The sequence below is a fragment of the Bipolaris maydis genome (genome assembly GCF_028858645.1).
Source record: "Bipolaris maydis strain C4 unplaced genomic scaffold PSV08scaffold_13, whole genome shotgun sequence".
Taxonomy (NCBI): Eukaryota; Fungi; Ascomycota; class Dothideomycetes; order Pleosporales; family Pleosporaceae; genus Bipolaris; species Bipolaris maydis.
Genome location: NW_027093869.1, coordinates 618,308 through 644,823, shown reverse-complemented (window position 1 = coordinate 644,823; position 26,516 = coordinate 618,308). Strand labels below are relative to the sequence as shown.

General features: G+C 48.9%; 12 protein-coding genes across 12 annotated transcripts; 5 read left to right on the top strand and 7 right to left on the bottom strand.

The window, feature by feature from the left end:
• Window positions 1–660: 660 nt before the first annotated feature.
• PSV08DRAFT_355065 (uncharacterized protein) lies at window positions 661–1,248 on the bottom strand (the record flags this gene model as incomplete). Its single annotated transcript, XM_014221421.1, has 3 exons — window positions 661–755; window positions 808–1,063; window positions 1,159–1,248. The coding sequence occupies 3 exons, from the start codon at window positions 1,246–1,248 to the stop codon at window positions 661–663; spliced, it is 441 nt and encodes a 146-aa protein (XP_014076896.1).
• Window positions 1,249–2,365: 1,117 nt separating this feature from the next.
• On the top strand, window positions 2,366–3,055 carry PSV08DRAFT_373622 (uncharacterized protein; the record flags this gene model as incomplete). The annotated part of the gene is made up of 5 exons (XM_066093242.1): window positions 2,366–2,500; window positions 2,541–2,583; window positions 2,615–2,704; window positions 2,748–2,870; window positions 2,988–3,055. The coding sequence occupies 5 exons, from the start codon at window positions 2,366–2,368 to the stop codon at window positions 3,053–3,055; spliced, it is 459 nt and encodes a 152-aa protein (XP_065948327.1).
• A 157-nt stretch (window positions 3,056–3,212) lies between these two features.
• Window positions 3,213–3,554, top strand: PSV08DRAFT_151672 (uncharacterized protein; the record flags this gene model as incomplete). Its single annotated transcript, XM_014221422.2, is given in 2 exon segments — window positions 3,213–3,406; window positions 3,425–3,554. Coding segments are annotated over 2 exon segments (324 nt in total), but the record flags the coding sequence as incomplete, so codon positions are not given.
• A 317-nt stretch (window positions 3,555–3,871) lies between these two features.
• PSV08DRAFT_186353 (uncharacterized protein) lies at window positions 3,872–4,968 on the bottom strand (the record flags this gene model as incomplete). Its single annotated transcript, XM_014221423.1, has 2 exons — window positions 3,872–4,570; window positions 4,597–4,968. 2 exons carry the CDS (start codon window positions 4,966–4,968, stop codon window positions 3,872–3,874), a joined length of 1,071 nt encoding a protein of 356 aa, XP_014076898.1.
• Window positions 4,969–6,362: 1,394 nt separating this feature from the next.
• PSV08DRAFT_355063 (uncharacterized protein) lies at window positions 6,363–6,894 on the bottom strand (the record flags this gene model as incomplete). Its single annotated transcript, XM_066092890.1, has 3 exons — window positions 6,363–6,463; window positions 6,516–6,717; window positions 6,781–6,894. The coding sequence occupies 3 exons, from the start codon at window positions 6,892–6,894 to the stop codon at window positions 6,363–6,365; spliced, it is 417 nt and encodes a 138-aa protein (XP_065948326.1).
• Window positions 6,895–7,579: 685 nt separating this feature from the next.
• PSV08DRAFT_326189 (uncharacterized protein) lies at window positions 7,580–8,749 on the bottom strand. Its single transcript, XM_014221425.1, has one exon. The coding sequence runs from the start codon at window positions 8,374–8,376 to the stop codon at window positions 7,783–7,785; it is 594 nt and encodes a 197-aa protein (XP_014076900.1). The 5' UTR covers window positions 8,377–8,749; the 3' UTR covers window positions 7,580–7,782.
• A 921-nt stretch (window positions 8,750–9,670) lies between these two features.
• PSV08DRAFT_379880 (uncharacterized protein) lies at window positions 9,671–10,108 on the bottom strand (the record flags this gene model as incomplete). Its single annotated transcript, XM_066093373.1, has 1 exon — window positions 9,671–10,108. The coding sequence occupies one exon, from the start codon at window positions 10,106–10,108 to the stop codon at window positions 9,710–9,712; it is 399 nt and encodes a 132-aa protein (XP_065948325.1). The 3' UTR covers window positions 9,671–9,709.
• Window positions 10,109–11,940: 1,832 nt separating this feature from the next.
• Window positions 11,941–13,305, bottom strand: PSV08DRAFT_250641 (uncharacterized protein; the record flags this gene model as incomplete). The annotated part of the gene is made up of 1 exon (XM_014221428.2): window positions 11,941–13,305. One exon carries the CDS (start codon window positions 13,303–13,305, stop codon window positions 11,941–11,943), a length of 1,365 nt encoding a protein of 454 aa, XP_014076903.2.
• Window positions 13,306–16,472: 3,167 nt separating this feature from the next.
• Window positions 16,473–18,083, bottom strand: PSV08DRAFT_373619 (uncharacterized protein; the record flags this gene model as incomplete). Its single annotated transcript, XM_014221429.1, has 3 exons — window positions 16,473–16,951; window positions 17,186–17,417; window positions 17,577–18,083. 3 exons carry the CDS (start codon window positions 18,081–18,083, stop codon window positions 16,473–16,475), a joined length of 1,218 nt encoding a protein of 405 aa, XP_014076904.1.
• A 2,542-nt stretch (window positions 18,084–20,625) lies between these two features.
• On the top strand, window positions 20,626–21,453 carry PSV08DRAFT_373618 (uncharacterized protein; the record flags this gene model as incomplete). Its single annotated transcript, XM_014221430.1, has 1 exon — window positions 20,626–21,453. One exon carries the CDS (start codon window positions 20,626–20,628, stop codon window positions 21,451–21,453), a length of 828 nt encoding a protein of 275 aa, XP_014076905.1.
• Window positions 21,454–22,568: 1,115 nt separating this feature from the next.
• PSV08DRAFT_186742 (uncharacterized protein) lies at window positions 22,569–23,150 on the top strand (the record flags this gene model as incomplete). The annotated part of the gene is made up of 1 exon (XM_066091936.1): window positions 22,569–23,150. One exon carries the CDS (start codon window positions 22,569–22,571, stop codon window positions 23,148–23,150), a length of 582 nt encoding a protein of 193 aa, XP_065948324.1.
• Window positions 23,151–23,649: 499 nt separating this feature from the next.
• Window positions 23,650–24,917, top strand: PSV08DRAFT_186370 (uncharacterized protein; the record flags this gene model as incomplete). The annotated part of the gene is made up of 2 exons (XM_014221431.1): window positions 23,650–24,073; window positions 24,136–24,917. 2 exons carry the CDS (start codon window positions 23,650–23,652, stop codon window positions 24,915–24,917), a joined length of 1,206 nt encoding a protein of 401 aa, XP_014076906.1.
• Between the last annotated feature and the right edge of the window lie 1,599 nt (window positions 24,918–26,516).

Here is a 26,516-nt window from a genome sequence, read left to right as displayed (position 1 = left end):
GTTCAAATTGAAAAACCAAGTTTGATGCGGTAGTGAAGATAGCCCAAATGAATCAATACAGCACCGAACCCCCCACTGACGATGACACCAACAAAGCTCCACTAGATGCACAGCAGCAATACTACAAATGACGATTACGTTAGCTTTGTTAAGTGCACCCCTAGCACTATATATTGCCTCTGCCTGTCACCCAGGGCTCAGCCCACTGATACAAGTGACACATGCAAACTAGCCTACCATACAGTGAAACTATTGTGTTTTCAATCAGCAGTGGCATCAGCGACGCCACCTCGCTTGAGCACCTCAAGCTTGTGCAGTACGTCAACGAGCAGGACACTGTCATCATTGTAATGCGATGGATCTTGAAATGCTTTGATGGTGTGACGGATTTGACTAGTGTATTGGATCTCAAGCAGCAAAGACTAGTAGTCGGTTGCAGCGTGCGAACATCTCGTTCATTTTAGCATACAATTCTGACCCCATGTACTATCCCAACAACTTGAACCACGACGCAATATAATTTTCTCAGACAGGGGATTCGATTGACGCAGCCGTATGGGAAACAGGGGCAGTTCTCAGCGGGGAGAACACTAGCAATATTAGCGGCGAAGCAAGTAGAGGCCGTAGCAAGAGGGCTTACCTAGATGTAACTGAGGATGATCAGGCCAAACCTTCGACGGCCTCCTGCACATCTCCAGCGCACACATTCGACGTATCGGAAAGGTCATCACTCTGGTCCAAAATGATCTGGCCATCTGTATAGTGTCAGTATTACAGTTTTCCGTATCGCGCCAACGTGATACCTACCGTTGCCCCCGGAGGTCTTTGCCGGATCACCTTTTCCCTTAAGAGGGAGCTCGCTGTTGATATCCTGGCTGTCGGCACCGTGCTTGTTGGAAGTTGCGTGGAAGAGAGCCGAAGCACCGCGATCAGCCTTCTCAGAAGTAGTCAGGGTGGTAGCATGGCCGTCTAAAAGGCCCTTCTTGTACCAGATCTGAGCCATTTCCTTGAACAACTGGAAGGGGTCCGTGTTTCTCAGAACAGCAAGCTTTTCGTAGTCAACCTGTCAATGATGTCAGCAACATGCGAGTGAACCGAGATGCGCAACATGTCTGCAAGAAATAGTCGTTTGCTGAGAGAAAGATGGGGACGGCTTACATCTGGAACTCCCTTGCATGCCAACATGCAAAGAGGCAGTCGCGCGCTCTCAAGCTTGGTCAGTTCTTTATATGAGGCAGCCGTAGTCATCTTGCTAGCTGTTGGCCGTGAATGATATAGGAGTATGTTTGTGGTGGCGAAGAGGATCAGGAGCTCAAGACTGTGAGAGCAAGGGAATGATAGAAGAGTTGAGAGGTGGGTTGGTACGCAGTATTAGTGATAAAAAAATTTTCGCATGTTTGTGGCGGAGGGCGACAGTGACGTCCAAAAGTGAAAATGAAAGTGATGGTGAACGCGTGCAATGATTCAACTGATGCAGCTCCCCACGAAGGATAAAGCTGTAGACCCCTGCCAAAACTGTGCTATCGCGCGATCTTCTCGTAAGGTACTGCAAAAATCTTCTATTCGATTTCTATTTATTTGCATCTGTTAGATAAATACATGTGGTGTCCGAGCGTGGTGGTATTGGTGGAGGGCTTGGCAGAAAGTTTGGCGGGCGGTGACGCAGCAGCCTCACCACTTTTAGCACCCATGACCTGATTTCTACTCAGCTGTAGCTTGACTATAACAGATTTCTTTTTGCAGTTGCAGCAACGCGATCCTTTGCTCTTGTGCCCGAGCGGCAGCCAGTTGCGCAGCCCTACTATCGTACCTCTTTTGCAATTTACCGTGCCTCTCTTACTTCAGCAGCTATCTATGTTTTATAGGCGACAGTCACCGTCTCTAATTCTGTTGCTTTATTTACGAATCTTTGTCTTGCAGTTGCTGTTTTCTGCCTCTTTGTGAGCTCTGGCCTTCCTTACAAGCTGAGGGCTCCTAATCATGACAGTCTTGGTGCGGCTACTCATTCGGAATCTTTGTATGAGATTTCCGGGGTTTTCTACATAGTGCAGAATTCGTTGCGAAGTTCATTCAGTTTATAATACAAAAGTTCGTATCCGATCTGCAATGAACGAAGGCCCTGTTTGAGCTGTTTGGCTTCAACCTTTGACTTATCCGGCACAGCAGCACCAGATGATTTTGACAGGATAATTCTAGTTGTTCTTTATTACATACTTCCCTACTTTCGGTATCTATATCGACTCGTGGTGTTGGTGTTTTAAAGTGTTCCAACATGACCAAGGGGGGGGGGGGGGGGGTTGCGTCAGCACGAGTTGGGCAGGCGGGCGAACGTTTTTTTGTCAATGTCATCGCTGCTACTGCTGTGATGATAGTGGTAGTAGTAGTCATCCATACATGCGTTTTGTCACCTACCCAGAAAGTAAATGGAAACATCGAGAAGACGATTTTCTTGGGCCTCCGCGTCGCAGCCCTTCCTGCCAGTTCAATTCTGCCCCGTCGGGTGTATCATCGAGTCAGTGCTTCACAGTCCCGAGTTCTAGTACCTCGCTCGCCAACTTGGACACAGGCGCAGATACGAAGTGTGTGTTTGCTAGACCCTAGCTCGACGGGCCAGTCCAGCAACCAACCGACTTCTGGCTTGATAGCTGCACCCCCGACCACATTCTAGATGTATCCGACCTCAAGACTTCACTAGGTCGCTATAGTCAACACAGGCAAGAAATCCAACTCGCCCCCTCCCAATTAAGATGCTTGCGCGGCAGACTCTAGTGCTCGCGAGCCGGCCCTGCTGCTACGTTTCCGGACAGAAGCCTCCTACTACTCAACAAATCGCACTCTGAGGCTCTGCCCGCCGGAAAATCCAGACATCGGTAAGCTCCTTTCTGATGCTTGTGTGTCATCTGGTCTAAGTCTTGCAGGTCTCGATCCCTTCATACTGAATGCTTGCCCTCAATAACTCGTCTCTATCGCCATATACATTACGCTAGTCGCGCTCCTTCTTTCTGGCTACATCTATTACTGGCCACTCTCTGTCACCACCGCGTCGCGTAACTAACTACACATTGTTCGAGCAAACATCAGTGCACATCCAATCGTATGTCTTTCTCAAGGCCGCAGCTTGGCCTGGGCCATAATCGCTATACCGGCCACTTTTTTACTTCACCTCTTTACAACAATATGGGGCCATGTCAGCTGCCGCCGAAGCTTCTCATCCCTTCCCACCGCCGAGGCCATGTGCTCATGACAAATCTTTTGAAGAAATTCCCAGCAAACCATTTCTAATAATCTGCGAGCATGTGGGCAGGCGCAATCTCCTGGATCACACATTGGCCAAGCATCCTTCATTTGAGAGATCTATGCATGCCTCAAAGCTTGCCCCCGCCATTCTCACCCACACACCGAGCCTGTCTATCAGCCTTTAGAGTACTGGCACTCAATCAAAAGCTGTATTACATATGCCCCTGGAGCTTTGGCTGTGTGTTGCTGACCATCTGAAGCACCATGATGCCTTGTTCGTGATGTTTACTTTGGAGACAAGTTCGTCAAACCCCTGACGCCAGATACGAGGAACAGATAAAAGTTTTGTGGTGGGTGGACGAGGAATAAGGCATAATCATGTGGCATGCAACTGTATGGTCAGAGGCTGTACATGTTATCAAGAAACGCACGTCAACACCAAACTGCGCAAGAATGAAATTTGAATTTTTATAACACAACGCCAACCATGAATGAGGGAATATATTTACTGGAATACCAAAAAATTCCGTTTGCAGATGGCAAAGTGATTTATTGCGACTCTGTCGTTCCAGTCAAGGTACCCGATGTTTGTACATCCGTATGAGATACTGCTGGCAGTTTGTCTCTACGAATACTAGCATGAACCAGAGTTACGTTGTGCTCTGACATCTTGCAAGTACTGAATAAGTTGATTATCCGACCACAAGTTGAAGGGATAAAACTGGTAACCCAGTGAGGAGAAATCCTCCCGATCAATGACACTCTGGTTCCGTTCACCCCATGGTGGCAACTTCTTCATGCAAATATCAAGACTCCATACCCTTACCATCAGGCTCTCGACATTTTTGTTGGGATATGAAGGCAATCTGGCCGTCACCAAGTACTCTGGGATGACATTGTGGTCAGAGTTGCCAACCCTTCGTACTACACCAATTGCGACATTGGGATCTGAACTGTATTGATTGGTCTTCAGTCGCTGAACCTGGCGACCAAGTTCCAACAAATTCTCTAGCTCTAGTTTGTATTCGAATGTCGCACGGCTGCCTGTGCTCTTCAGGTGATCCTGAAACCGATCGAGCTGGTATCGAGGGCCGGCGGGTAGCGATGGCATAGAGCGGGGATTTGCATAGCCGTCCTCGATATCACTGCTGACAAGTATGGGGTCTTCCTTACTTCCGGAATGTGCAAAATGAGAAGAGACCGGGTGCGAATGCGTGTTTTTCTGGTGGTGGCGCTCCGGTGAGCAGGGCGACTGTTTGCGGGGACGACTATCCTCAGTCGAATCTGGTGACGAATCAGCCCTATACCGAGCAAATTTGCTGCAAATCCTAGCCTGAGCTTACCATTCATCGGTGGAACCATAGCTGATGCGTCAATATGGGGCTTGTGTGGGCGCCAGTCGCCAATCTTGTCTTTGACACTCCAGGTACTTCGCCAGTCAGCCCGAGCGCGGTTGTTAAGCTCTTCAATAGCAAGGTGTTGTTCTTGCGTCTCCAGTTCTGAAATATAGCTCACAAGACCATTGAGGGTGCCTAAGTCGACATCTTGAGGTTTGTTGGCGTGGTGCCTCATCAAACGATCGTGATGTACCAAAAATCCAGCTTTTTTTGCGGCCCACTTCAAGTGGTCTACGTTGTTAATGCGTATTTCATACGGACTTAGACCCAGGTTTCGATAGACATCAAAATTCTCCATGCCCGGGCCACCGTATTCTTCAGAAATGCCAACCATATTGCTCGAGTGGGGCGAATGAGTGAGTGTCTTCGAGAAGCCAATAGGATGAGCGCAACGGACCCAATTTAGGGCTGCACGGGTGAAGGGAGTTAGAAGAAAACTAGTAAAAGAGATCGTTAGGCAGCAAGTTTGGGAATGGAGAAAAGCTACTCTATGAGTTGTAGAGCTTGAAAGGCCTGGTGAACCGCAATCGATATAAGTGGGGCCTGCAAACCAGTGAGAGAAGATAACAGAGTCGCGTCGAAGTGAAAGCCAAGATTTGATGCTAGCTTCTCGACTAGCTCTTACGAATACTAATTAAGACAAGGGCAGCTGCGGAAAAATGGCGATTGCGTGATAACTGCGATGCCAATCTCATGTCTCTTTACGGTCTGGTACGACGCTTTCTTACCATGGTTGATAGAAGTCACATATTCGATATTATCAGACTCAGTAGTGCACCATAATCAGCAATCCAGGTTAAGTATATTACCTCGTATAGGCGGTGACGGATGGTTTCAACATCACCTTTCAAGAGTCCTTTCGCATTGTCTATCCTAGGGACAAGGGATCGACTCACATTCTGTTAAGCATGGATCCAACATCTGTGGTTAAGATTTCCTGTTTTTAGCGATTATGTTAGTTCTCTTCCTATCTGTCCAGTGTTAAGCATACGATGAATCTGTACAGTAATGAACTGTACAGGCAAACGTACTGGTCTTCTCTATTGATAAGTTCCAAATCGTGTAGTAACAAGGATTGATATATGACACCAAATTTGGTTTCCGCCGTTCCCGCGCGTTGTTTTGGCGTGACTTTGCCCACGACATAGCCCGATGAGGATGAAGGACGAGCAGTGTGATATTGACGAGCGATAATAATAACTGGACAAATAATATGGTATATCTTTCTTATAGTATCCGAAATTGTCTGGTGGCTGCCTTTCAGACACATAGGGTGCCAAAACGTAAGAAAGTGTAGTTATAATACCGGTGGAAGAACCTCACATAACTGAAATACATGAATGAAATCCTGTGGAAAATACATGTGATACAAAGTAGCAGTAGGCATGAATTGATCTCGAATGCTTTGAATGCAGGAACAACCCACGATCCCATTGATTGTTCGTATCTACGAACGTTCACATGTGCTATTCATGCTCCTTCTTTTCCTAATATCTCATTATGAACGCAACCTTATCATCTGCCCCAGACTACCCCCCTCCACACCACCAGTGAATCAAACAGACTAATGGATCGAACGTATTTAGCATCCAGGCAGTAGAATGCACGGTTATACAAGCGGTGGTGGGCGATTTCCCTCCCAGTTCCGTAAGCACTAGCAGTATCAATAATAAGCAAGAAAGAGTGGGCAGCAAGATTGCTAGCTTACGTTGGGGCCCATGGAGAACTTCAAGCATCTTCTTCTAAGTTCTGCTTGTCATTTCCGACCAGCTCACTCTTCGCGAGGGGAAGATCGAGATCGAGGTTATCAGGACATTCTGCCTGGGCATCTGCTTGGCCTTACTATCACGCGATATGTCCCCGGCCCCTCCAGGTACATACCTTCATTGTTGAAACTTGAATCACCTTCTATTTTCTTAGATTCCGTGGCGGCAGCTACCTTGCTGATACGGGAAGTTTGTTTGGGACTTTTTCTAACGGGTTTAAGAACCTCGCAGAGTATTTTACACAAGAGGTCGGCCCATTCGATAGCGACGGAGGTCGACGTGGTACCAGAAAAGGTAGCAAGTTTCTCAAAGTCAACCTATCCTTGGTATTAGCTTCATGTATGGAAGCATAGTGTTGTAGCGAGTGAAAAAAGACATACCTGGAGAGAGCCACCCTTTGGAGACATGAACGCATAAACCAGAATTTCTAGATCACGCTTCGTGAATCGGTCGACAGGGTTTTTGGTAAGAGTAGTGTTGTCGTTGCTGCTCATATTGTCGTTGCGCAGGTTGATTTGTTTGAAGTGTTCCTTGTGAAAGGAAGAAAGGTGTAGAGGCTTCGGGTGGACAACAAATGGTAGATTTAGAGCTAGCGGAGATTTACTAGTGTGATAATGAACGTGAGCACTGAAACGTGAATGTAAAGGGACTAGCTGCTCACGACCGCTCAATGCCACCCGACGTCAACGTCCAAGACGGTGTTCCTTGATGGTATCCCTTCATTTGACAAGAGACCGGTGAAAGCCCAAAGATACCTTGATGCGAGGAAATCTAAATTTTTCTAAAAACTCATCAAATTGTCCTGCAATAGCTGGTTACTATAAACTAAATCCCGCATCGTAGAAGTCTAAGAGAAGTTGTGCAGTAAAGGTTCAGCAGATTGTGGGTGTGATGATACAATCCACGTTACTATTTGCAGTGCCTTAGATTTCTCTCTCTGTGAGTAAAGATATTGGTTAGCGACAGGGATGCCAAGGTATCGTAAGTTGTGGTAGGTTGTATCAAATGCTGGTCTTACAGGATTTTAATGCTATGTATCTATCAAGACAAGATCAGGATAGCGACAGATTCAGTTACCACAGGTAATGGGGAATGGCAACAGTCGGGTCTAATGCGTTCTCTGCCTGAACGCAGGTATCGCAATCACTGCTCAAGGGGTCTGTGGACTTTTCCGACAATATTGCAACATTTGGTTTTTTTCGCAACGGGAAGTGGCAGAAGGCAAACTAGAACATAATAGTACGCGACCAAGGCTGAATGGTAATCTAGCTGCGAGATGGTCGCATTATTGTACAAGTAACCCTCATGTTCCCATCATCCCGCATTCATACCCTGTGTCAACATGCCTCCGTACTTGTTCCCTCATATCCCAGTATAATCCTTCATGCGTCCCACCATGGCCCGTCGTCCGACTCCTCCTTGTTATCTTCCTCAGGCCCACTGCCATCTTGTTCATAGAAGTCGTTGTCGTTGTGCGGCGAACGGTCGTCAGCGGGGGCGGCGTCGTCGTCGTGAGAATTATCGGCGGTTATCTGGTAGGCCGTGTTCAAGTCGCCAACGGTGTTGTATGTGCCGTATGGGTTTCGCGTACAGACGAAGGTGCGTTCGTATTTGTCGTGCAGTTCGTTGAAGAGACCTGCTGTCTGGATGCGGTACTCTTTCCATGTGAGTCCGTCATCTTCGCACGGATCGTCGCGTGCGGCGCGCACTACCAACAAGTGTTCAAGAGCGTTCAGGATGTCAGCGGCGATCTGCGTGCCAACATTACTGTACTGTGCCATCTGGGTGAGAGCGTAGCGTTCCTGCTCGTTGAGCGCCTCCCATGCCTCTACTGGGATATTGGCAGTCTGCTCCGTACCGTTGCAGTGTGCGTCGATTGCGTCTATGGTCCGCATAGTGAGGAGCCGCTCACGTTTGTCTGTTTTGTATGGGCTGTCGCGCAGCCAGTCTGCAAATAGGTGTGCTTCGTCTGGCATATCATCGTCGTCAATATTGTCGAGGGTGTTGGCGAAAGCTTTGCTTTCAAACGCGTCGTTGTCAAACGGGTGGTTGCTGGGCGCATTTAAGAAGGATAGGAAGCCTGGGCCGAGCTTTCCTTCGATTTGCGAGAACGATTTCTCACTTGGACTGCGGGGGGCGGAAAACGCTGATGAATCGTCTGCGAAGAAAAAGGCCTAGGAGGGGGGCAGCGCCTCAGACTGTGCATCGTCGGTTTGTTCCTTTGACTCCTCTGCGTGTGGCTTGGTCACAGTCTCGTCGGCGTCGGCTTGCTGGTTTCCCCATGCATCTGTGCCGGTCTACTGGTCATTCCAAGTGCCAGTGGTCGTTTCATGTATTGGTGTCGGCCTGCTGGAGGGTTAAGATTAGCCAACCATCGGCGTCGACCGGGCCTTGAGTTGCTGCGGTGTTTGACTCGGTGAAGACATTCAAATCGGGTTTGATTTCTTCCATGCGCGCGACGATCTTGAGGTCAACTGCATCATGGTCTGAGTCCTCATAGAGGACGTCGGCAATCGTGGATGGCTTCACATATACTCGTACTTCGCCTTCTTCGCCCAGGCCCACAGCCTTCATGGCCGTCTGATATGGCTCCATGCCTCGGATCTCTGCGAGCTCTAGGAGTCTAATCCACTTGTTCTTGTTCATGTGGCGGATGGCTTTTGTCAAGGGGTATGACTGCTTGACGTCTGAGTTAGGAGCGGCATACTCAGTGGTTGGTCCGACAAGCTGGCATGAGGTGCGAGCCCACGTGTTGGCAACAACGGTCCTTCCGAGGTAAGGTGCTGTTGGAGATCTCCATGTCGGTAAGTATGTTTTCATTATCGATGTTCTGCGTCGTTGACTCCGCCGGTATTGGTGGCGATCGATGGACAGCGATGTCCTGTCTTGAGTCGGGGTCGCAGCCGTCCTTCTGTGGCTCCGCTAACCGTTTTCCGTTTTGTGGTTCACGGCGACGTCTTGCTCGTCGTTTCGCAAAGCGTCGTCTTCTTCGTGAGCATCGACGAGGGTTTCATCAGAAAATTCGCAGTCATTGTACTGGTCCAGCAGATCCATCATGAACGCGACGCGCTTCTGACCGTATGACCTGGGGCGGGGAGACCTGTCTGGGCAGTCCAAGTCCTTGTGCTTTCCGCCGCAATGCTGACATAGATACGCCAACGGCCGTTCCGTGCGGTTGCTCGCGATCGCCTTGAGTGCGGGTCGAAGAGGCTCCGGCAGTGTCTTCGCGTTGGTGGTTCGAGGTTGTGGAGCGGGGCGATAGGTCGAGGGCTGGTCTTGTCGTCGACATGCAAACTCTTGTGCGGCAACTCACAACTGGCCGGTGGCCTGTCGCCGCTGTTGCTCGAACATGCGTTGTGCGGAGTATTCCTTCTGGTAACAAAGGCTGACAAAGTCTTCCATCGTCATGTATGGGTCGATGGTGACCGCGTTTTGGAGAGTAGGGTCAAGGTCACCCCGGATCTTCTGGATGAGGAGAAGCTCATCCGGTCCCTCAAAGCCAGCGTCGTACAGCAATGTCTCTTTGCGCGTGATGTATTGACGGACGTCGAGTGACTCGTGTTCGAATGAATGTTTGCATCGGTTAGCTTCGTCTTCCGCAAGCATCGCGTCTTTTTGGAAGGGGTGGCGTAGCGCGATGATCCATTCGTCAATGTCGGTCGTCATGCGGCTAAGCTGGCTGTCGGACAACAATGTATACCAGTCCATAGCATCGCCCTTCATGCACAGTGGTAAGACTTCCAACACTCGCTGGTATCCGTACAATCGAACGTGTTGGGGTGGATCGTAAGGTAGCGTCGAACTGGGAGGGTGGGGATGAAGGTGGTTGTTGATGCAGGTCAGAGGGGACTCTTAGACTTTGTATCGAATCTCGTGCAAACGACCCTGGTGGTTCCTACATATGATCTTCGTAGTCGGTACCTTCTCGGAGGGCTCCGCTGCTGATTCCTCCGCCGGGCTTGGTTGGGGTAAGCGCGGTTCCGAGAAATGCTCCGGTCCGCTCTGGTTGGCCGTTTCTTCGTCTGTAAGTAGATCATGGTGTGGGGCACCTCCACGCTTGCGTTAGTTGCTGCCGTATGGGACCTGGTAGCACCGCGCTTGCCCTTTCGCGTGTTCCGTTTATCTACACGATTCGATGGTGCAGTCGAAGAAGCTGAGGACGCTCCGGTAGGCCGGCGTCCAAAGCTGTTGCGATGTTCGTGGCTCGTGTGGATTCCGTTGGGGATCGATGCGAAGCATCAGCTCTCGTGAACTGATGGTTGGCATTGAGTCGTTCGTGGGTGAGTGTTAGGTGCCATCAACTCGCAGATTTGACAGGTTACACTGTAGACAGGTTTTTTCCTTTCGGCAGAGTCTGACGGGGGCCTGCTTTGGGCTGGTTGTCCGGACTGGTTGTCCGGGCTGGTCCTTGACGGTGCCGCGGTTTCGATGGCGATCGCGCAATGCGTTCGGCGACGCTACGCAATGTAGGCCGAGAGGGAGGGGGCCGCCGCGCAATACAGATCGAAGCTGGAGCAGCTACCAGATGTCACGGCTGGGACGGCCACCAAAAAACGGACGGTATATCAAAACAGTATGGTACAAGTCTATCTATCCCGGAGGTGGGCCAAGTGCAGAATCTTAGCCAAGGCGCTATACCCAAATAAGGTGAGTCACGGCAGCGCCATAACAGTTTTGTCTGATAAGACCGCAATGCATATCTATACGGGGGCTTTGGTGGTCTAGTTCTAACAGTGCAAGAAGCATCTGAGGGGACTTGTTGTGCTGTGTGTGGTTGCTACTCGCCAATGCTGCCCATTATACTACAGGTGCTTTGCCATTTTTGCTTAGCATGCTAGTTCAGCTCAATAGAGGTCCTTGCCAGTAGGAGCGGGCATCTCCCCAGGTCATTTGCCAGTTGAGCGTGGTCATACCAATCTTCTTGGTGTGTAGACGAGGTGAAAGTTTATTCGCAAATTCTACGAGCTCTCCAATACTATTAAGTAAAACGTGTGACTGTGGGCAAACTAAGCGATTGATATGGGCGAAAAGCTGGACGAGCAATTTAGCAGTTTAGTTTGGTGTGTAACTGAAGAAGCGAGCAAAATAGATAGAAGATGTAAAGAGACAGAAGACTCGTCTTCAACTGAAATCTGAAGGCATATTTTACGTAGCTGCAAACGATGTTTTTTGAAATGACATGATAAAGTCTGTTTTAGGCGCGCATTCAGGAACAGACACAAGGTAGAGTCGACCAGATACCATTCCTCGCGAATCGATGGCTGACTCAAGACAGACGGAGAGTATTAAGACATGTATCAACGAGCCAGCGACAGGAACATATTTAGTGAGACTTCTAAGTACATAACATCCCTAACAGCCTCAGAAGGAGAGGATCTGCCAACAACTAGCTAAACACCGCGACCTCAAATTACTAAAACACCCTAGCTATCTGTCCTGCTCAAGTGCCACGTAGAAGGCGCAGCGCCAATCTCGCAATGCACAAAATAACTAGGCATCTTGGCCACCAGCTCCCACAATCAGGATACAAGCCCTTGCTATCACGGCTTCGCCTTGAAGACAACCTTCTCTTCGGAAAAGTACAATATCCTTTTGCGTACACAAACCAGAAGGGTGCATCTGCTCTGCCTAAGTTGCCGAGAAAGTGTTCTAAGCGCTGGCATGATATCTGCAAGCTTTTCCGTGGGCGAGTCAAACTCCTCGGCATCAACATCAAAGCTGAGATGCAAGGTATTCAACTGGTCCGGGATATTCATGGGAATGAACTCGCTATCTCTGTGATTGTCCACCACATGTCTAATCGCATCGACATTCAAGCCCTGAATTTCCAATTCCTTGACATTGGGAGGGACTGACCGCTTAAGCTGCTGTAAATCCAGATCCGGGCCGACGTCGGGCAGCAGCCACTGGTGGATTCCAAAGTAGGTGACGGTCTCAAGCCGATGTGCGTTGGGTGGGATAATGGTTGCAAGATCGAAATCATCTCCCTTATAGCGGAAAGTCAGGACAAGAGTTTTGATTTTTAGGGCAGTTTGGAAAACAGTGTCAAAAAAGTTGCTGGACTCATCATCAGAGAACAGACCGTCATCCCGGATGCAAATTTCCTCAAGGTTTGGTGGAGCGCCGGTCCTTAGGAGCTCAGTGATCTGACTCGCACCGTTGAAGCCCCCACGTATGTGGATCGAACGAAGACTGGTAGCATCGGATGTCTGGAGACCAGGGACACCAAACACAGGTTCTGTACCAGGTCTAGTGACTACGACTTCTGTCAGGGTAGATACTAGGGGGACGAAGGCGTTTTGGTGGGAAAGTGTTATCTCCAGACGCTGCAAGTGTGCAAAGGGTTGATGTCCATGTGCTAAGCCGGTGGAGTAGGTGGAATGAAACAGGTCGAAGAACATAGCCGCCTCCTGGAAACGAGACATGTCCAGCTGTAATACCTCCAAGTTTTCCGCCTTGAAAATAATCCATGCCAGGCAGGCGCTCAAGTATCCTGTTTCCGACATCCAGGCTAGAAGCCACTTCTTCTTAGTGTCCTTTGGAAGAATAACGGCATCTGGTGTTGAAGGAGAAGTGGCTCGCAGCTGTATCAAGGATTCGGTCAAGTGTCGCGCCTCATCTGAGTCCTCGTAAGACAGTTCGTGCACGTCGCCGCTCTCCAAGACAGCGGCGTTAATCTCGATTGCTCTAGTGACTGAAGTAAAGAAGGGATATCGCTGTAGAAAGCGAACCAAACTTAGGACCTTTGGCGAAGTCTGATACACCAGCTTGATTGCTTTGTATAGCGCTTCTTCGGCCTCAAACAGGTTCTTCGAAGCTTGTACGAAGGCGGCTACATCGGGTTGCGGTAGGTATCTAGTCACCTCTAGGGCCAATTCAATAGGGAGACGATCAATATATGACATGTTGGATGATTGTAGAAAGAGTAAAGAGGTGAGAGATGAGCACGAAGCGGGCCAAGGGCAGCGGTACGTGGTGGCGCAAGAAAGAAAGCTCGAAGAAGACAGACGGAAGGTATAAAGTTGAAATTGGCGGGTGTGAAAATTTTTTGCGGGGGTTGAGTTTGCTGCGAGGGTTGAGTTTGCTGATGAGTTGTTGGTGAATGGTGAAGGGAGGGTTTGTAGGCTGAATGGGGATTAGCGGCCAGCTCCCAGAGAAATGGTGAATGCGGATTTGAACATGATTGGGGTCTATTGCAGTGACGTAGTTGCCATCTTTTAGGTCGATATGCAGGTACACACTCGCATGGTGGTGTGCAAGAAGATTTCTGTCGTGCGGTGGAAGCAGTAGCTCCACAGAAGCCGCATAGAGATTGCGGTCATGTTGCGCCCAAGCCTTCTTGCTCGAAACCAAGTCTTGCGATGGACACGTTTTTCAGTGACTCTGTTGCATGGGTGTCATACTTGGGATTGATAGTCCGACTGGAGCGCCTGTTGGAACAGAGTCTAATAGGCCGGGTTGAGCAGTATGACTTACTTTGCAGCGCCTGTAAAGTAGCGATGCAAAGCATTTGAAAGCTACCCATGCGAGGCGCGTCAACATTAGTTGCCGGTGGCAGGCTTAACTTGATCAGATAAGTTAGCGGCCGGCAAAGTGATTTATGGAGAGATCGCGAGCCTCTCTTAACCACAAAATTTAAGTGAAAGTAGCTTGCTGCGATGTACAGATAAGGCCGGATACCTCTGGGGTTATGGATTTTATCTGGCGCGTGCCGGCAGCGTTGTGAGGGAGGTACACGCAAATTGAGATGCATAGCAGGACTGCTTTAATCACAATTATGAATGCAAATGCACCATCTGCTGTCCATGGTGGAGAATATATAAGGAGGAAGTTTCTGTCAGAATCTGAGACATGTGTGTGTGGAGAGACTCGCTGCCAATTTGTACTTCTTTGCGTGCTTCGCTGAAGCTATTACAGCCTCATTCATCAGCTTTTCTCTTACCTTTCTTAACTATGAGACAGTAATATCTTCAAAAAGGTGCTCTCTATTGCGTCTTGTTATAACCGTGGCTTATTCCATGCACACCGCCTTTGGGTATTGCGCATGTCAATGAAGAGACGCCTCCCTCTTACCTCGCTGTTACCTCGGAGTGACTTCAATAGTGTTTGAATTAGATGCCTGTTTTCCGTTTAGTATGCGTGACAAGAATTTAGCATACTACAAGATAAGTGTAAATGCAACTCCAGCTGCATATTACAATCAGTCCCTACAGGGGGTTGTCGTATGAGAAGAAACGCGATTTGGTTGGCTCTAAGAAGCTCTGCGCTGATTGGCATGTCAAGGATTCAGGAATCTCCGTTTTTGGATAGTACGTACGTACTAGCGTCTAATCACGTGACGAACACCGGAATCTCCGCCAGCCAAAACAGCTAAACCAGCTAGATCAGCTATTATTATTATTATTATTGTTGATTAACGTCCTGTCTCAGCCGGTGGGCTATATAAGACGTGCAGGCTGGGCCTACAGGTAACTACGTAGTGCTATCAATTTGGTGTAGGTGGGGGAGAGGTCATCTAAATACAGGTGAGGCTCGTAGCCTAAGCTAGATCAGCTAGAATAGCTAGAAAAGTACAAAAAAATCTACTCTCCGTAGGAGCCGACAGAGGCAAAGAGCGCGCCCCCCAGGTGCGCCTTGAATCCTAAGTCTGTAGTAGTAGTAGTTTTAATAGCCCGGCTGGCGATGCTGAACTTTGAGCTCAAGCTGTACCCCCCCCCTCCCCCTCCTTCAGCACCGCCAGCCGGGCTGTTAAAACTACAGATTTTTCGTTAGTGATAGTAAGCCGCAAGTAGAGTACTCTGTATTCGTTGATTTAAAATGAGCAGTTAGCATCCGACCACAGTTGATATTAAAGTAAAGTGGGCCAAGCGAGGATGAATAAGGCATCAAGGAATCTGGCTGAGGAAATGTGGCGATAACCTCAAAGCAGGGGAGGGTGAAGGATAGGTGGCATCTGGTGACACATACTTATGTCACCTCGCAAAAGACTGTTTGCGCGTCGTACTCCAACAACGCGTCAACACCAGGAGCTCAATGTTTTTCAATACCACACAACTTCGTCGACATGCAATCGTTGTACAGAGATTTCGCACAGTAGAGTACCGGGCGAGATGTGAACCAAATAAAGCGCAACGCATGTATATTTTGGTCCAAGCGGAGGATGGTTGTGATGGTGCGGAAATCGTCCGTCGCGAGGCGGGTCCACTAACTCTATGAGATAGTAAGTAACGCGCATCCCTTTCGTACTGGAACAACCAGTGTGGCGAAACACTGTTCCCAAGCAAGTAGATGGGAGGCAGACAAACTATGGAAACACATTTATAATCTCCTGATTCGCCATTATTATTTAAAACAGAGCCTTTAATGTATGGTAGAGGCTAAACGTCCATTTCCATTAGCATGTGAAGCACGCTGGTTATAGTTTCTTGCCCATCTTACATTTCATCATTTTTACTAGAGGTGCTCTCAGGCGACTTGTTTGTTGTGCCTGGCTGCGCTGGCATATTGATCCACTCGCCACCGTTGGTCCTGGTTTAAGGCACTATTCACAGTGAGCTTAGATCTTACACACTAAGGAGCAGGTACAGTAGTATGTGCGATCTATCCTACGCAGAGCAATGCTGGACAAGCTGTAGTGACGTTGCGGTTGATCAGCTGCTGCAAGAGAGAAACATGGGGTTTATCCGGTTCACCCCACCACCTGCATGTCAAGGCTAACTTTCAATAGTACTGCAAGTGACTGTTAGGTGTGAATATGTTCAAAGTATGAAGTGAGATTGACATTGATCAAGGCTAAAGACACCACGTGCTTATTGGCTACTGGTCAACGACCCTAACCCTGGTGAGTAATGGGCGATCGAAATCGAAGTTTCAAACCCATTTGTTAAGGAACTATACGCTTTTTACAGCAGGTTCGTAGTTTGTATAAAGTACGTGCAATTCGTAGAATGACTGAAGTAGCTAACTGCAACTCTGACTTGCAGGCGCATGGCCCTTGAACCTGGGGTTCCTCACCACCCAATGAACGTCACACTACTGTCCAATGCTATTCTCTCCTGTCCTATTCTTGTTTTCATGGTAATACGTCTACCCTGTATACAACATCCTCGTCCAAACTTTCCCACTTAATCTGGTGCCCAATCACCGTCTCCGCGTCTCTGTTCTCTACGAGTGTGTCCCTCGATAGAGTTTTGAATTGTTGACGTCTGAGTGTGTTAACCTCAATATCTGAGTCTGGGTTGTAGAGAATGTACGCATGGCAAGCGTCCGCCAATTGCCCAATGCGATATATGCGAAACAGGACCTGGTCTTGCTTGGCCTGTCGGTCTTGAGGTTCCATGAGGACAAGGAAATTTGCTTCGGTGAGTGTGACAGCTTCGGCGTAGGCCATGGAGATGACCATGATCCGGGAGCCATGGGGATCCCGCCATTGCCTCAGTCGGTCTTTGCGTGTCCTCTCATCCATGTTGCCATACAACGCGAGCACGTTACCATCACCAAATCTTTTTTTCAGCGCAAAGTACGTCGTAAGCTGAGTAATTGGCTTGTATGCTGCCACCAAAGCCTTGGCAGGGAGTTCCTTTGGCTCATGAGAAGTCTCTGTCGGGCTCCTATACTTTGGATTTGGACGTACCGAGTCCAGGGCCTCTTTGCAAATGCCGAAAACTTGCTCTAACTTGGCACTCTCTGCAGTGAGCATATCCACATACTTCCTCATCGGAGCCGTATCTTCTTGACGGAACTGAGACTGGATTTCCTTCTGCAAGCAATCTGACTCGTCCTCACCACTGCCCGCCATTAGCTCGGCCTTGTAGTTTGCTTGTCCAGGGTACGAGGCAAAGCCAGCCATGTCGTTGCGAGTAAAGGTGTATTTGGCAGGGCTCTCGGAGTCGGGTTTGACACGCCTCTTTGCTGCTTCAGATATAATGTTTGCCCAGTTTGGATTCCTGCAGGGCCGAATTTTGGGTTCAAAGCTACCTGGAAGGCGCGAAATCCGCTTTCCCCATGGGTCTCGTGTCTCGAGCGTTCGTCGCAGCATGAAGGTGGAAATGATGTCGGCACCCACTTTAATCAGTGTATTGTATGCGTCCGTCTTCATCAATTCTTCAAACTCTTGCTTCTTTGCACGTTCGGATATCCTTTTCCAGTTACGAGCCATGAGTTCGCCGTTACATACCTTGCCAGTCCTGGAGTCCACCATTTTCCCAATCTCTTCGTACTCTGATCTTTTCCACTGGCCTTCGCTGGTCTTTATTGAGGAAGGTGTTATGCTCTTATTCCAGTTGTTCATGCCTCTGAGGGCCTTCGTGATGAGTATGAGAATCTCGCTTAGACCGTTCTCCATAGGTGTACCCGACAATGCCCATGACTTCCATTGGTATCCACGGTTGGTCTCGCGCATTTTGTCATACAGCTTGCTGAACTGTGTAAACTCTCCTTTACTGTTGTGAAACTCGTCAAATATCGTGCGGCCCCATACCATACAGTAATCGCTGAGGGGGAGGTTTCCCCGGTCAGGCTGGAGTTTACGGTTCTTATGAATGGACCGTGTTAATTGGACGGCCATCTTACAGAAAGGTTTCCAGATACGAGTAGTGAGAGAGTGCTCACCGCAGAGTAGGATGAATCGGCCTGAAGTCGGAGAAGGTCGGTCAGCGGTTGCCCGGGGGTGGTCCTGCACCATCTTTCCAAGTTTCCAAGGAACTATCTCGCTCAAGATTTCCTTGTTGATTGTGTATTCGTGAGCTGGAACATTCTTGTTGTGCTCTTGGAGCAACAGATTTGCGTCAACCTTAACCCTGGCTTCAACCCATTCGTCCTCCTGCAAAGGCTTCATATCTTCAATTGGTTCTTTGTCCATGGCGCAGATACGTAACGGATGCGGAACGCTCGAGTTGCACCACTTCGATTTCAAGAGACCCATTGAGCGAGCTTCAGCCTTCCATGCCTCAATTGCTTTCCCAGAGCCGCTCGCAAGCGTTGGGGCCAGGCGAGGTACTGTGTTGTAAATGGAAGACTGCGGATTGCAAAAGCAAGTGAATGGATATTTGCCTTGTGATGGACAATCCAGACTGAGGTCAGACCCCGAGGCGTCAGGAGGTATATGGCCGCTTGGGTTTTCTTCCCGGTCAAGCCACATGAGTAGATGTATGTGGCCAACAAGGATGATACCCAAGCAGACTCTAGTCTTGCCAAGACCCATCATATTCCCAAAGACGAACCCGTTGCGGTCGGAGAGTTCGGTCTGGTACAGCTGGTATACTTCAGCAAGCTGGTAAGGGAACCATTGGCCTAAGATGTCCCACGCGTCGGGGAGTCTTAGTGCCTGGCCTCTTCGGAACATGCCCTTATGAAAGCCAAAAAAGAGCTCGGCCATTTCCCACTCTTCAGCAATGCAGCGCTCCATGGTCTTGCCCTTTTCCTTAACAACGTCCTCTCGAACACTGTATACATACTGTATTAGCATACAACGCAAGTGTCTCAAAACAATCACTTACCGTGCATGCAAGAAACGAACCTCCACATCTCTATCTTCTTTCTCTTCGCGTTTCCTACGCTGATTCTCGCTCTCCGAGTCGCTATCATCGGTGTCTTCAGGCCCTTTTGCTTTCATGTTACCCTGGCTCTCCTTAGCCCTTTGGCGAAAGGTAGCAACTTCTTCGGCAAGAGTCCTGCTTTGCTTCTCATAGCGACTCGCACTGTCGGATGTGATCTGGCTTGCTGACAACGACCGCATCGGTGGTTCTAGTGAGGGTGGTGGCGTTGCATTATGCGAAGCCGCCAGACGATCGCTATGCTCTACTGGCTTTTGCTTATTGGACACACGCTTGTGACATGTATCTTTACCATCTCCGTCCAAGCCAGCTAGAATGCGTCAGTGTCAATCTTTCTTAAACAGAATTTTTGTCAATGATCATACCCTTGCGCTTCTGTCCCCTCAATGTCTTTGGCACAAGTTCAAGTTGAAGCGCTTTAAAGTTGTTGCTCCTGATCTGGTATAGCACCGCAGATTTCAGATCTTCATCGTCCTGAATCTCCACATGGCCAATATCGCTCTTGAAATCGTCGATGACCTTATCATGCAACCCATGGGCAGTGTGCGGATCATAGATGTTGTACAGCTCGTTGACATTGTGCAAGTCCCATTTGGGCTTAGACAGCTCGTGCATGAGCTTGTTGAACGACACCATAAGAAGCTTGGGCTCGGTTCCATAGACATTGTTCTTCCGCAGCTCATCTTGCGCCAGTTCATCAAGTATGTCGCTCAAGGGGAATCTGATAGTTTTATCCGGGGCGCGAATCTGGACGACGACACTTTCAAGTGGGAGCGGGTGTTTGAACTGGTCACAACTTGAGTCAAACACTGAGGTTGTCGGATTCGCAGAGGTCACCGATGGAATATGAGCGCTCATCTCAGATGGCTCCGAGTTGCCTGCATCGACTCCAGGTTCGTTTTCTTCCATGAGAGGCGACGATGGCGTGCTTTTTTTGCAGATAGATGCATGTATCAACGGCGTTGAGCTCGCAAGGTGGACAAAGAGGCAGATGGAAAACTTTTCAAATAGCTGTATTGCCACCTGTGCGCTGCTTCCTGTTTGCTTCCCATTCACCATGATGCCCTATGAGCGCCAAGCCCCGCGCCGTGAGTGAGTCAGGATCCATGATCAGCTGGTAAAGATACTGCTGTCAGGGTATGTGTTTGATTTGGATCGCGAGATGCAACAGGTGTGGAACTTCGAGCGCTAGCAGGTAAAATACTGTCACTTGCAGACTAGAAGCTAGCTCGGTGGTGTGGCATACTACGTACTAGTAAGTAAAACAATTCATTTTGCGACTGTTGTTTTACCTGCTTCCAGCTTCCAGCTTCCAGCACACTTCAGAAAAAAAACACAACCAAGGCAGTCAGGCTATAAAACCAAGGCGCCGCATTGAAAGCTAGACGTCTGATGATCGTAGGTAAAGCTTTGCCTTTACCCAGGGATAGTTTCGTGTCACATAGTAACCCCAAAGAATGGGCATAAAGTCAAGCATCTAGCCACCTCGGCTCGCGCAAACAGTGGAACACGAATTACGTCAGCAAAATGTAATGTTCTTTGTTGGTAGTACACGGATTACCGAGCTTCACAATCTAACTACGTACCAACCAATCACCGGTCACTACGCAACCCTCACAACAGTTGAGTTGCCTTACTCTCCAAGTTATACTCTACATGCGCTAGATCACAATGCCGCAGCTTGAAGACCTACCGAACGAACTCAAGCTCCAAGTAATAAGCTACTTGCCGCAACAAGACCTCGCCTCGTTCATGCGGACAAACAGAACTTTCCAATGCCTGGTCCAGCCTATCCTGTACCATAAGATTGAGATATCGCACCAGAATCTTCCACAGCTGCATGGCCTTTGCGGACAGCTGGGAAGATTCGACGAGACCAAAAGAAATAAGATCGGAGACCACGTCTGTCTAATCGAGATCGACACTGACAGACTCGACCTTGGCACCCCATTCCAAATACCCGACTGCGATCGAAAGAAGACGGAGCAATGGATAGACAACTTGCTCATGCCTTACGGGGCAGCCAACTCGGTTACACCTGCTATCCCGTATGATCCAGAAGCTCGAGAAAAATGGCGTGGCGCCTTCTTTGTTCTCAATTCACTGGACGCCCTGCTAGCATACATTGCTGCAAAATCGGCAAATTTGGAGTCTCTGAAACTAGATCTCTCCGGATATTTTCAAACACCCTCAGTCGCTGAGCTACTCTACTACAAGATACGCGCCGACTTGCAGTGCAAACGGGCACCCTTCCCAAAGCTTCGTCACCTCCAGATCGACTCCGTACTGGACATTGATATTCCAGTCTTTGCGTTGTCCGAACTTCGTCAACTACAAATCCGTTTCCTCGACGATGACTCGCCGCTCGAGATTCCTGTTTTTGAGAGCAACAATCTATCGCATTTACACGTCCTTGACCTCTACTATATCAAAGATACAAGTTCAAAAGCGAGGACACTCTTGAGTGACTATCAATTCCCACACCTTACAAAGCTTTGAATCATGGACGGGAACCTGAACATGAACGGCCATTATCACAAGATCCCTGAGGTTGTTCGGGACTATTGTCCGATGTTGGACACACTCGTAACCGATGTCGTGTATGTGGAGAACGCAGATAGCCCACCGCCCACCACCCAGCAGCCAAAGCCATACTCTCTCTCTAGAGTGAATTTCTTTAGGACTCATGTGCTTTTCCCCGCCGACCATAACGGTCACCTTCGCATCGATCGGCTTGGGGGTTTATTGCCGGTCAACGTTCGCCGTGTTGAGATAAGTGGCATTACAATCCAATCAATGCAAGCTATGGTGGAAGCCCATACGGCAGACATAGCTCTGGAGACTCGGCTCCCCGCATACCTTGAGAGTATCCGTCTGATATTCGACTTCGACGTGATAAGCTCTGTCTCGCTTAAGGGCAAACTCCACCTTGTGGAGCCAGTCCTGCATGCCCTCAAGGCTAAACTCAACGCTGAGGGAGTAGCACTAGGCATCAGCCTACGTCGCATTGGCGAACTAGAGGAATTTTACGATGAGCACTATATGGGTGATGAACCTAAAGCAAGTGTATGATCACTAGCTAGACAACTGATTGAGGGCATGGGTTCGACGCATCGAGATATTGGTCGGCGATGTGATGTGATGTGATGCGGGCATGCTCATATGTCGCACCGGAAGGATTGCGTGTGGTCTGGTTATGGCCATTGGGTGGCGATTGCATAGGAGGGCGAGGTGTAGGGCCGTAACGCGGTCGTGGAGTGTTGTTTGGCTCGTCATCATCAGCGTAGCAGAATCCGGGTGCTCACTAGTGCACTTGGTATCTTTGCGAAACAGGCACCACATTTTCGGAAGCTACGAAAATCCTGGGAGTCACTGCGTCATGTTCACCATTTTGAGACAGCTCAACGGTCCTCTTCACCCTTCACCACTCTTCACCACTCTTTACATGGAATCAATTGTATTCAACATGACAACTCCAGACCGCTCCCACGCTATAAGCAGCAAAACTATAAACGCGTCGCTGACTTATTCTGTCCGAGACAGCCAAATTTACGTGTCTACCACACTCGTCCGCTCTGCATACAGTTCCCATCTACCGCCCAGATACATGCACCATGAACTACACTAGTAGATTGTCAGTGGAGATACTCCAAACAATCTTGGGATATGTACCACAGGAACACTTGGGGGCCTTCTTACAAACGAGCCAGTACAACTACAGTTGCAGGGGATACAGCTTGTATCGGCATGTTGACATATCTTATCAGAACCCCCAGCAAATCTTCCATCCTTGTGCCCTGAGTTTCAGTGCCGACTGCATTTCCATGCACGCCCGAAGCTTGTTCATTGATACTTCTCGGCTCAGACTACTACCCCGCAAAACCCCTGAACCTCTCAACGATCTAAAATTAGTTCTTCAATGGGTCGCGAGGCTGTTTCCGGACCCACCAACTGAAAAGAGAACACCAGATATATTGGCTCAGTGTGGACAAGGTCGCAGAGAGTGGATCTATGGTTTCTTCCGGTCAGGCATAAGCACCTTGTTGGTATCCATACTACTAGTCAATAGAACAAACTTGCTCACTCTTTGGGTTGTGGCTGCCAAAGTTTGGTGCCCTCACCATCTAACCGTGGTATCTACTACCATTCGACTAATCTGCCTCACGCCCAACTGCTTGCTACTTGCCGACATTTGATGCTGAGGAGAGGTGATTGGTTCGAGCGGCTAGCCGATTGCCTTGCCACGGTGCGTTCTTTCGCTCTGCCCTATGTCTTGGCATTATGACGTTGCGCACATAGTACTAATACTAAAATACTGTGAGACAGAAGACGAGTTTCTACCTGCTTCAAGTTCAAGACAATCACTCAGGCCCGATCCACGCAAAGGCACCTCGCAACTACCGCAATCTTCACGCAATGAAGAGACGAGCTTCTGATAGCGATATTGAGAAGGCATTGAATCACCGTGCCTGGAGGGGCGCTGGTGCACTTAGCACGTGTACACGAACATGGAAGCCACCGTCGCCAAAGCCAACCTTGTCCAAACAAGCACTATCCTCGATCGACCAACATACCATCCAGCATCTTGCTAAGCATCCCTCCCCCCCGCATATCTTCCACCATACCTCTGAGAATACCTGGGAGTTCATCAGACACTGGCTAGACAACTGTGGGCCTGATTACGAGCCACATACAATGCCTGCTCATACACCTCTAAGCAAACTCGCTATTAAGCGACACAGCTCAAGACACCATCGAAATACCCCAGACACTCAGAGCTCTACTTACACCAAGACACCTTCTCCGCAAACATATCGAAGTCGTAACTTGAAACTTGCCGGCATCTACATTGATAAAGTAGCCGAGCTGCCACCCAAGATCGATAAGTATATACGACATATCCTCGGGATCACGTCATGGGAAGACCGAGTGACGGCCTCGAACCAACTTCAAATGCAGCCACGTTTCAATGAACTAGCAGAGAAATTGATTGCAAAGTCAAAAGAGGACGCCTCTAGGTGTATGCTCGAGGCGGAGTGGCAGACAAACCTAAATTATGTTTTAAGGGCTATCGCCGATATACTAGAAGGTGTAGTCCAAACAAATACGTCTGAGAAAAGTGAGTTTACTATATGTGCTCAAGAAGGGATTAGGAAGTGGAATACTGATTTTTCATTGTAGTTTGGAATGCGGATCTCAAACCAAGGCAGGCATCGCTGGACACGTTACGGAACAAAGCACAGGACGGAACGCAAACCCCCATGTTCGATCCAGCGCAAACCAGTTCTCCACGAATCGATCCAAATCTCACCAGGGTCACCGACTCAGATTATTCTGAATCAACGTCACCACCCTCACACGCGGAATCAGCCGTCACAACCACTAGTACTCCTAGTACTGATGTGGCAAGCGCATTCCATATCAGAACACCAAAACCAGACATTACGGTTGGGCTGGCAGACGAGGCGTTTACACCACAGCAACAGCTGCTGCTTACCTATCACCAGGCAAAAAAGTCAATCTTGAGCGAACCTCACGCGGCTGAGATGGGCATCCGGTTTCCGTTCATGATTGCGGAGACGAAGGGCTGGAGCGAGAAGGGGACTCTTATGAGCGCGCAGAATCAGGCCGCTGTTGGCGGTGCTTGCATGCTAAAGATTCTGAAGGATTTGACTGACTATGCCGCACGTGGCATTGGTCTTCACCCAAAGCAAGAATCGCCACCGACAACACCAGAAGAGCTGTTTCCCACGCTGGCTATATGTTTCTCTGTCGTATCTGAAGGGCCTATCCATGAGCTATGGGTGCATTTCGAGCGCGAAGACGAGTTCCACATGCACAATCTTAATGCGTGGCGCACTACAAAGAGATCTCACGCGGAAGAGTTTGTGAACTGTCTAGGCCGGATAATCGAGTGGGGCAAAGGTGATTTCAAACAGGGCATTGTTCAAAAGCTGGGCTGAGTGCTGGAGGTATAGTAGGACACATAATTGGTTGCGAACAGATGCGATCAGATGCCCTCGTATCACTAGGCAACATCTCTACACCATGCTTTGCTTGGAACCCTATTCATGCTCATGTAGCTATCTATAGTACTCTTGTAGCATTCAATCGGCTTAAGCTCATTTACTTATGATCACGGACTGAGCTATGCCCACGCCCGCCAACTCTTCGCTATGAAATACCTGGTCGCGGCTGATTTCGGCAAACAGCGTTGTGTATGCTACCTAATCTGAACTGTCCCAAGGTTGTTGGCAGAGTCAGCCATGGAACGGGAGACGGCGGTTCTACTATGGCTTCTTGCAAACAGTGCTGGCAAGTGAGCTCTCTAGAATGATATGCGAACCGTATATTAAGTCAGTGCTGTTAACAAAATTATCGCTCTACTTACAGCAAACACCTTCTCTCTGAGTGAAAGTCTTTTTTTACCCCTCCCCGGTGGCACCTACTCGTTCTATGACCCAATTTGACGTTTTGTGCAAGGTCTGTTGTCGATACCGAATGCATATTAATGGTCTTAATGTCTCCAAGCATAAACATCTTCAGTCTAGGCAAGGGAGCGATCATGTTGGTGAGCTCTGCCACAACGACCATAATCATTGCCATGGGCGCAAAGGCGAAAAAGAAGGATCTGCTTTAGCTGTCAAGCAATAAATGACTGAAGAGATAATCGTAAATAACGTATCTGGACCGTGTTCGCTGCATTGTAACCTGGCTTTCTTTGTTGCCTGTAGGTCTTTCATGTTCAAGCAGTCTTGGTGGTAAGCTGTACTGTAAGCAACCTTCTAGACTTGTTATGGCCATCCTGGTCTCGGTTCGTTCACCTCTTATTTGACGCTCTGATTGTTATATCTACAGACGTGCAAGCTTTTTCTGGCTAGGTCCGCAGGCAGCTGCAGAAGGAACTGGACCGAGGATACCCCTGTGGGGTTTGTATTCCCAGTGCTCGGCATATGCCTGGGATGTTGAGAAGGTATGGCCGCATATAGCATGTGGTCAAGGAAAGAGCAAGAAGACGGAAATACACGTGAAAGCAGCAGTACTTCTACATATATCTCTGCCAGCGTCAGCGAGAGACCGATAGATGTATGGGATGACTGGGCCAGCATTGGCACACTTAGATGTAAATAGAGCTGGTTTGCACGCACACACGTGCAAAGAGACGCAGTTTGACTTGCGATGTACAACCATGAACAATAATTTTCCCATTTTCAGAGGCCATACCTGCAACGAGATATGTATACAGACGTGCGAGCCACTAGGAGAACATGGTGTGAGTCGCCCAAAAGCCATGCCTTGACAACCTAGGAGCATTGCCATATTCAACTGTCTTGGATATTGCAGGGTATTTTTCCTTTTGTTTGTGTCGCATATGAGTTGGATGTATGAATGGATGTACGGGTGGTAGTCTGCGTGGGTTCAGAGTCAGCAACTTCTTCTCCTCAGTAGTAGCGACGCGGCCCAAGTCGACGTTGATGACGCGATAGTGACACTCCCACCGTGTTTGGTATCAGCGCACACATTAAGGATTTAGATGCCAAGCAGCGGGAAGGACTGTGTGG

Coding starts and splice junctions, on each gene's coding strand:
- PSV08DRAFT_326189 (XM_014221425.1), bottom strand. CDS start 8,376: ATGCCAGACGAAGCACACCTATTTGCAGACTGGCTGCGCGACAGCCCA.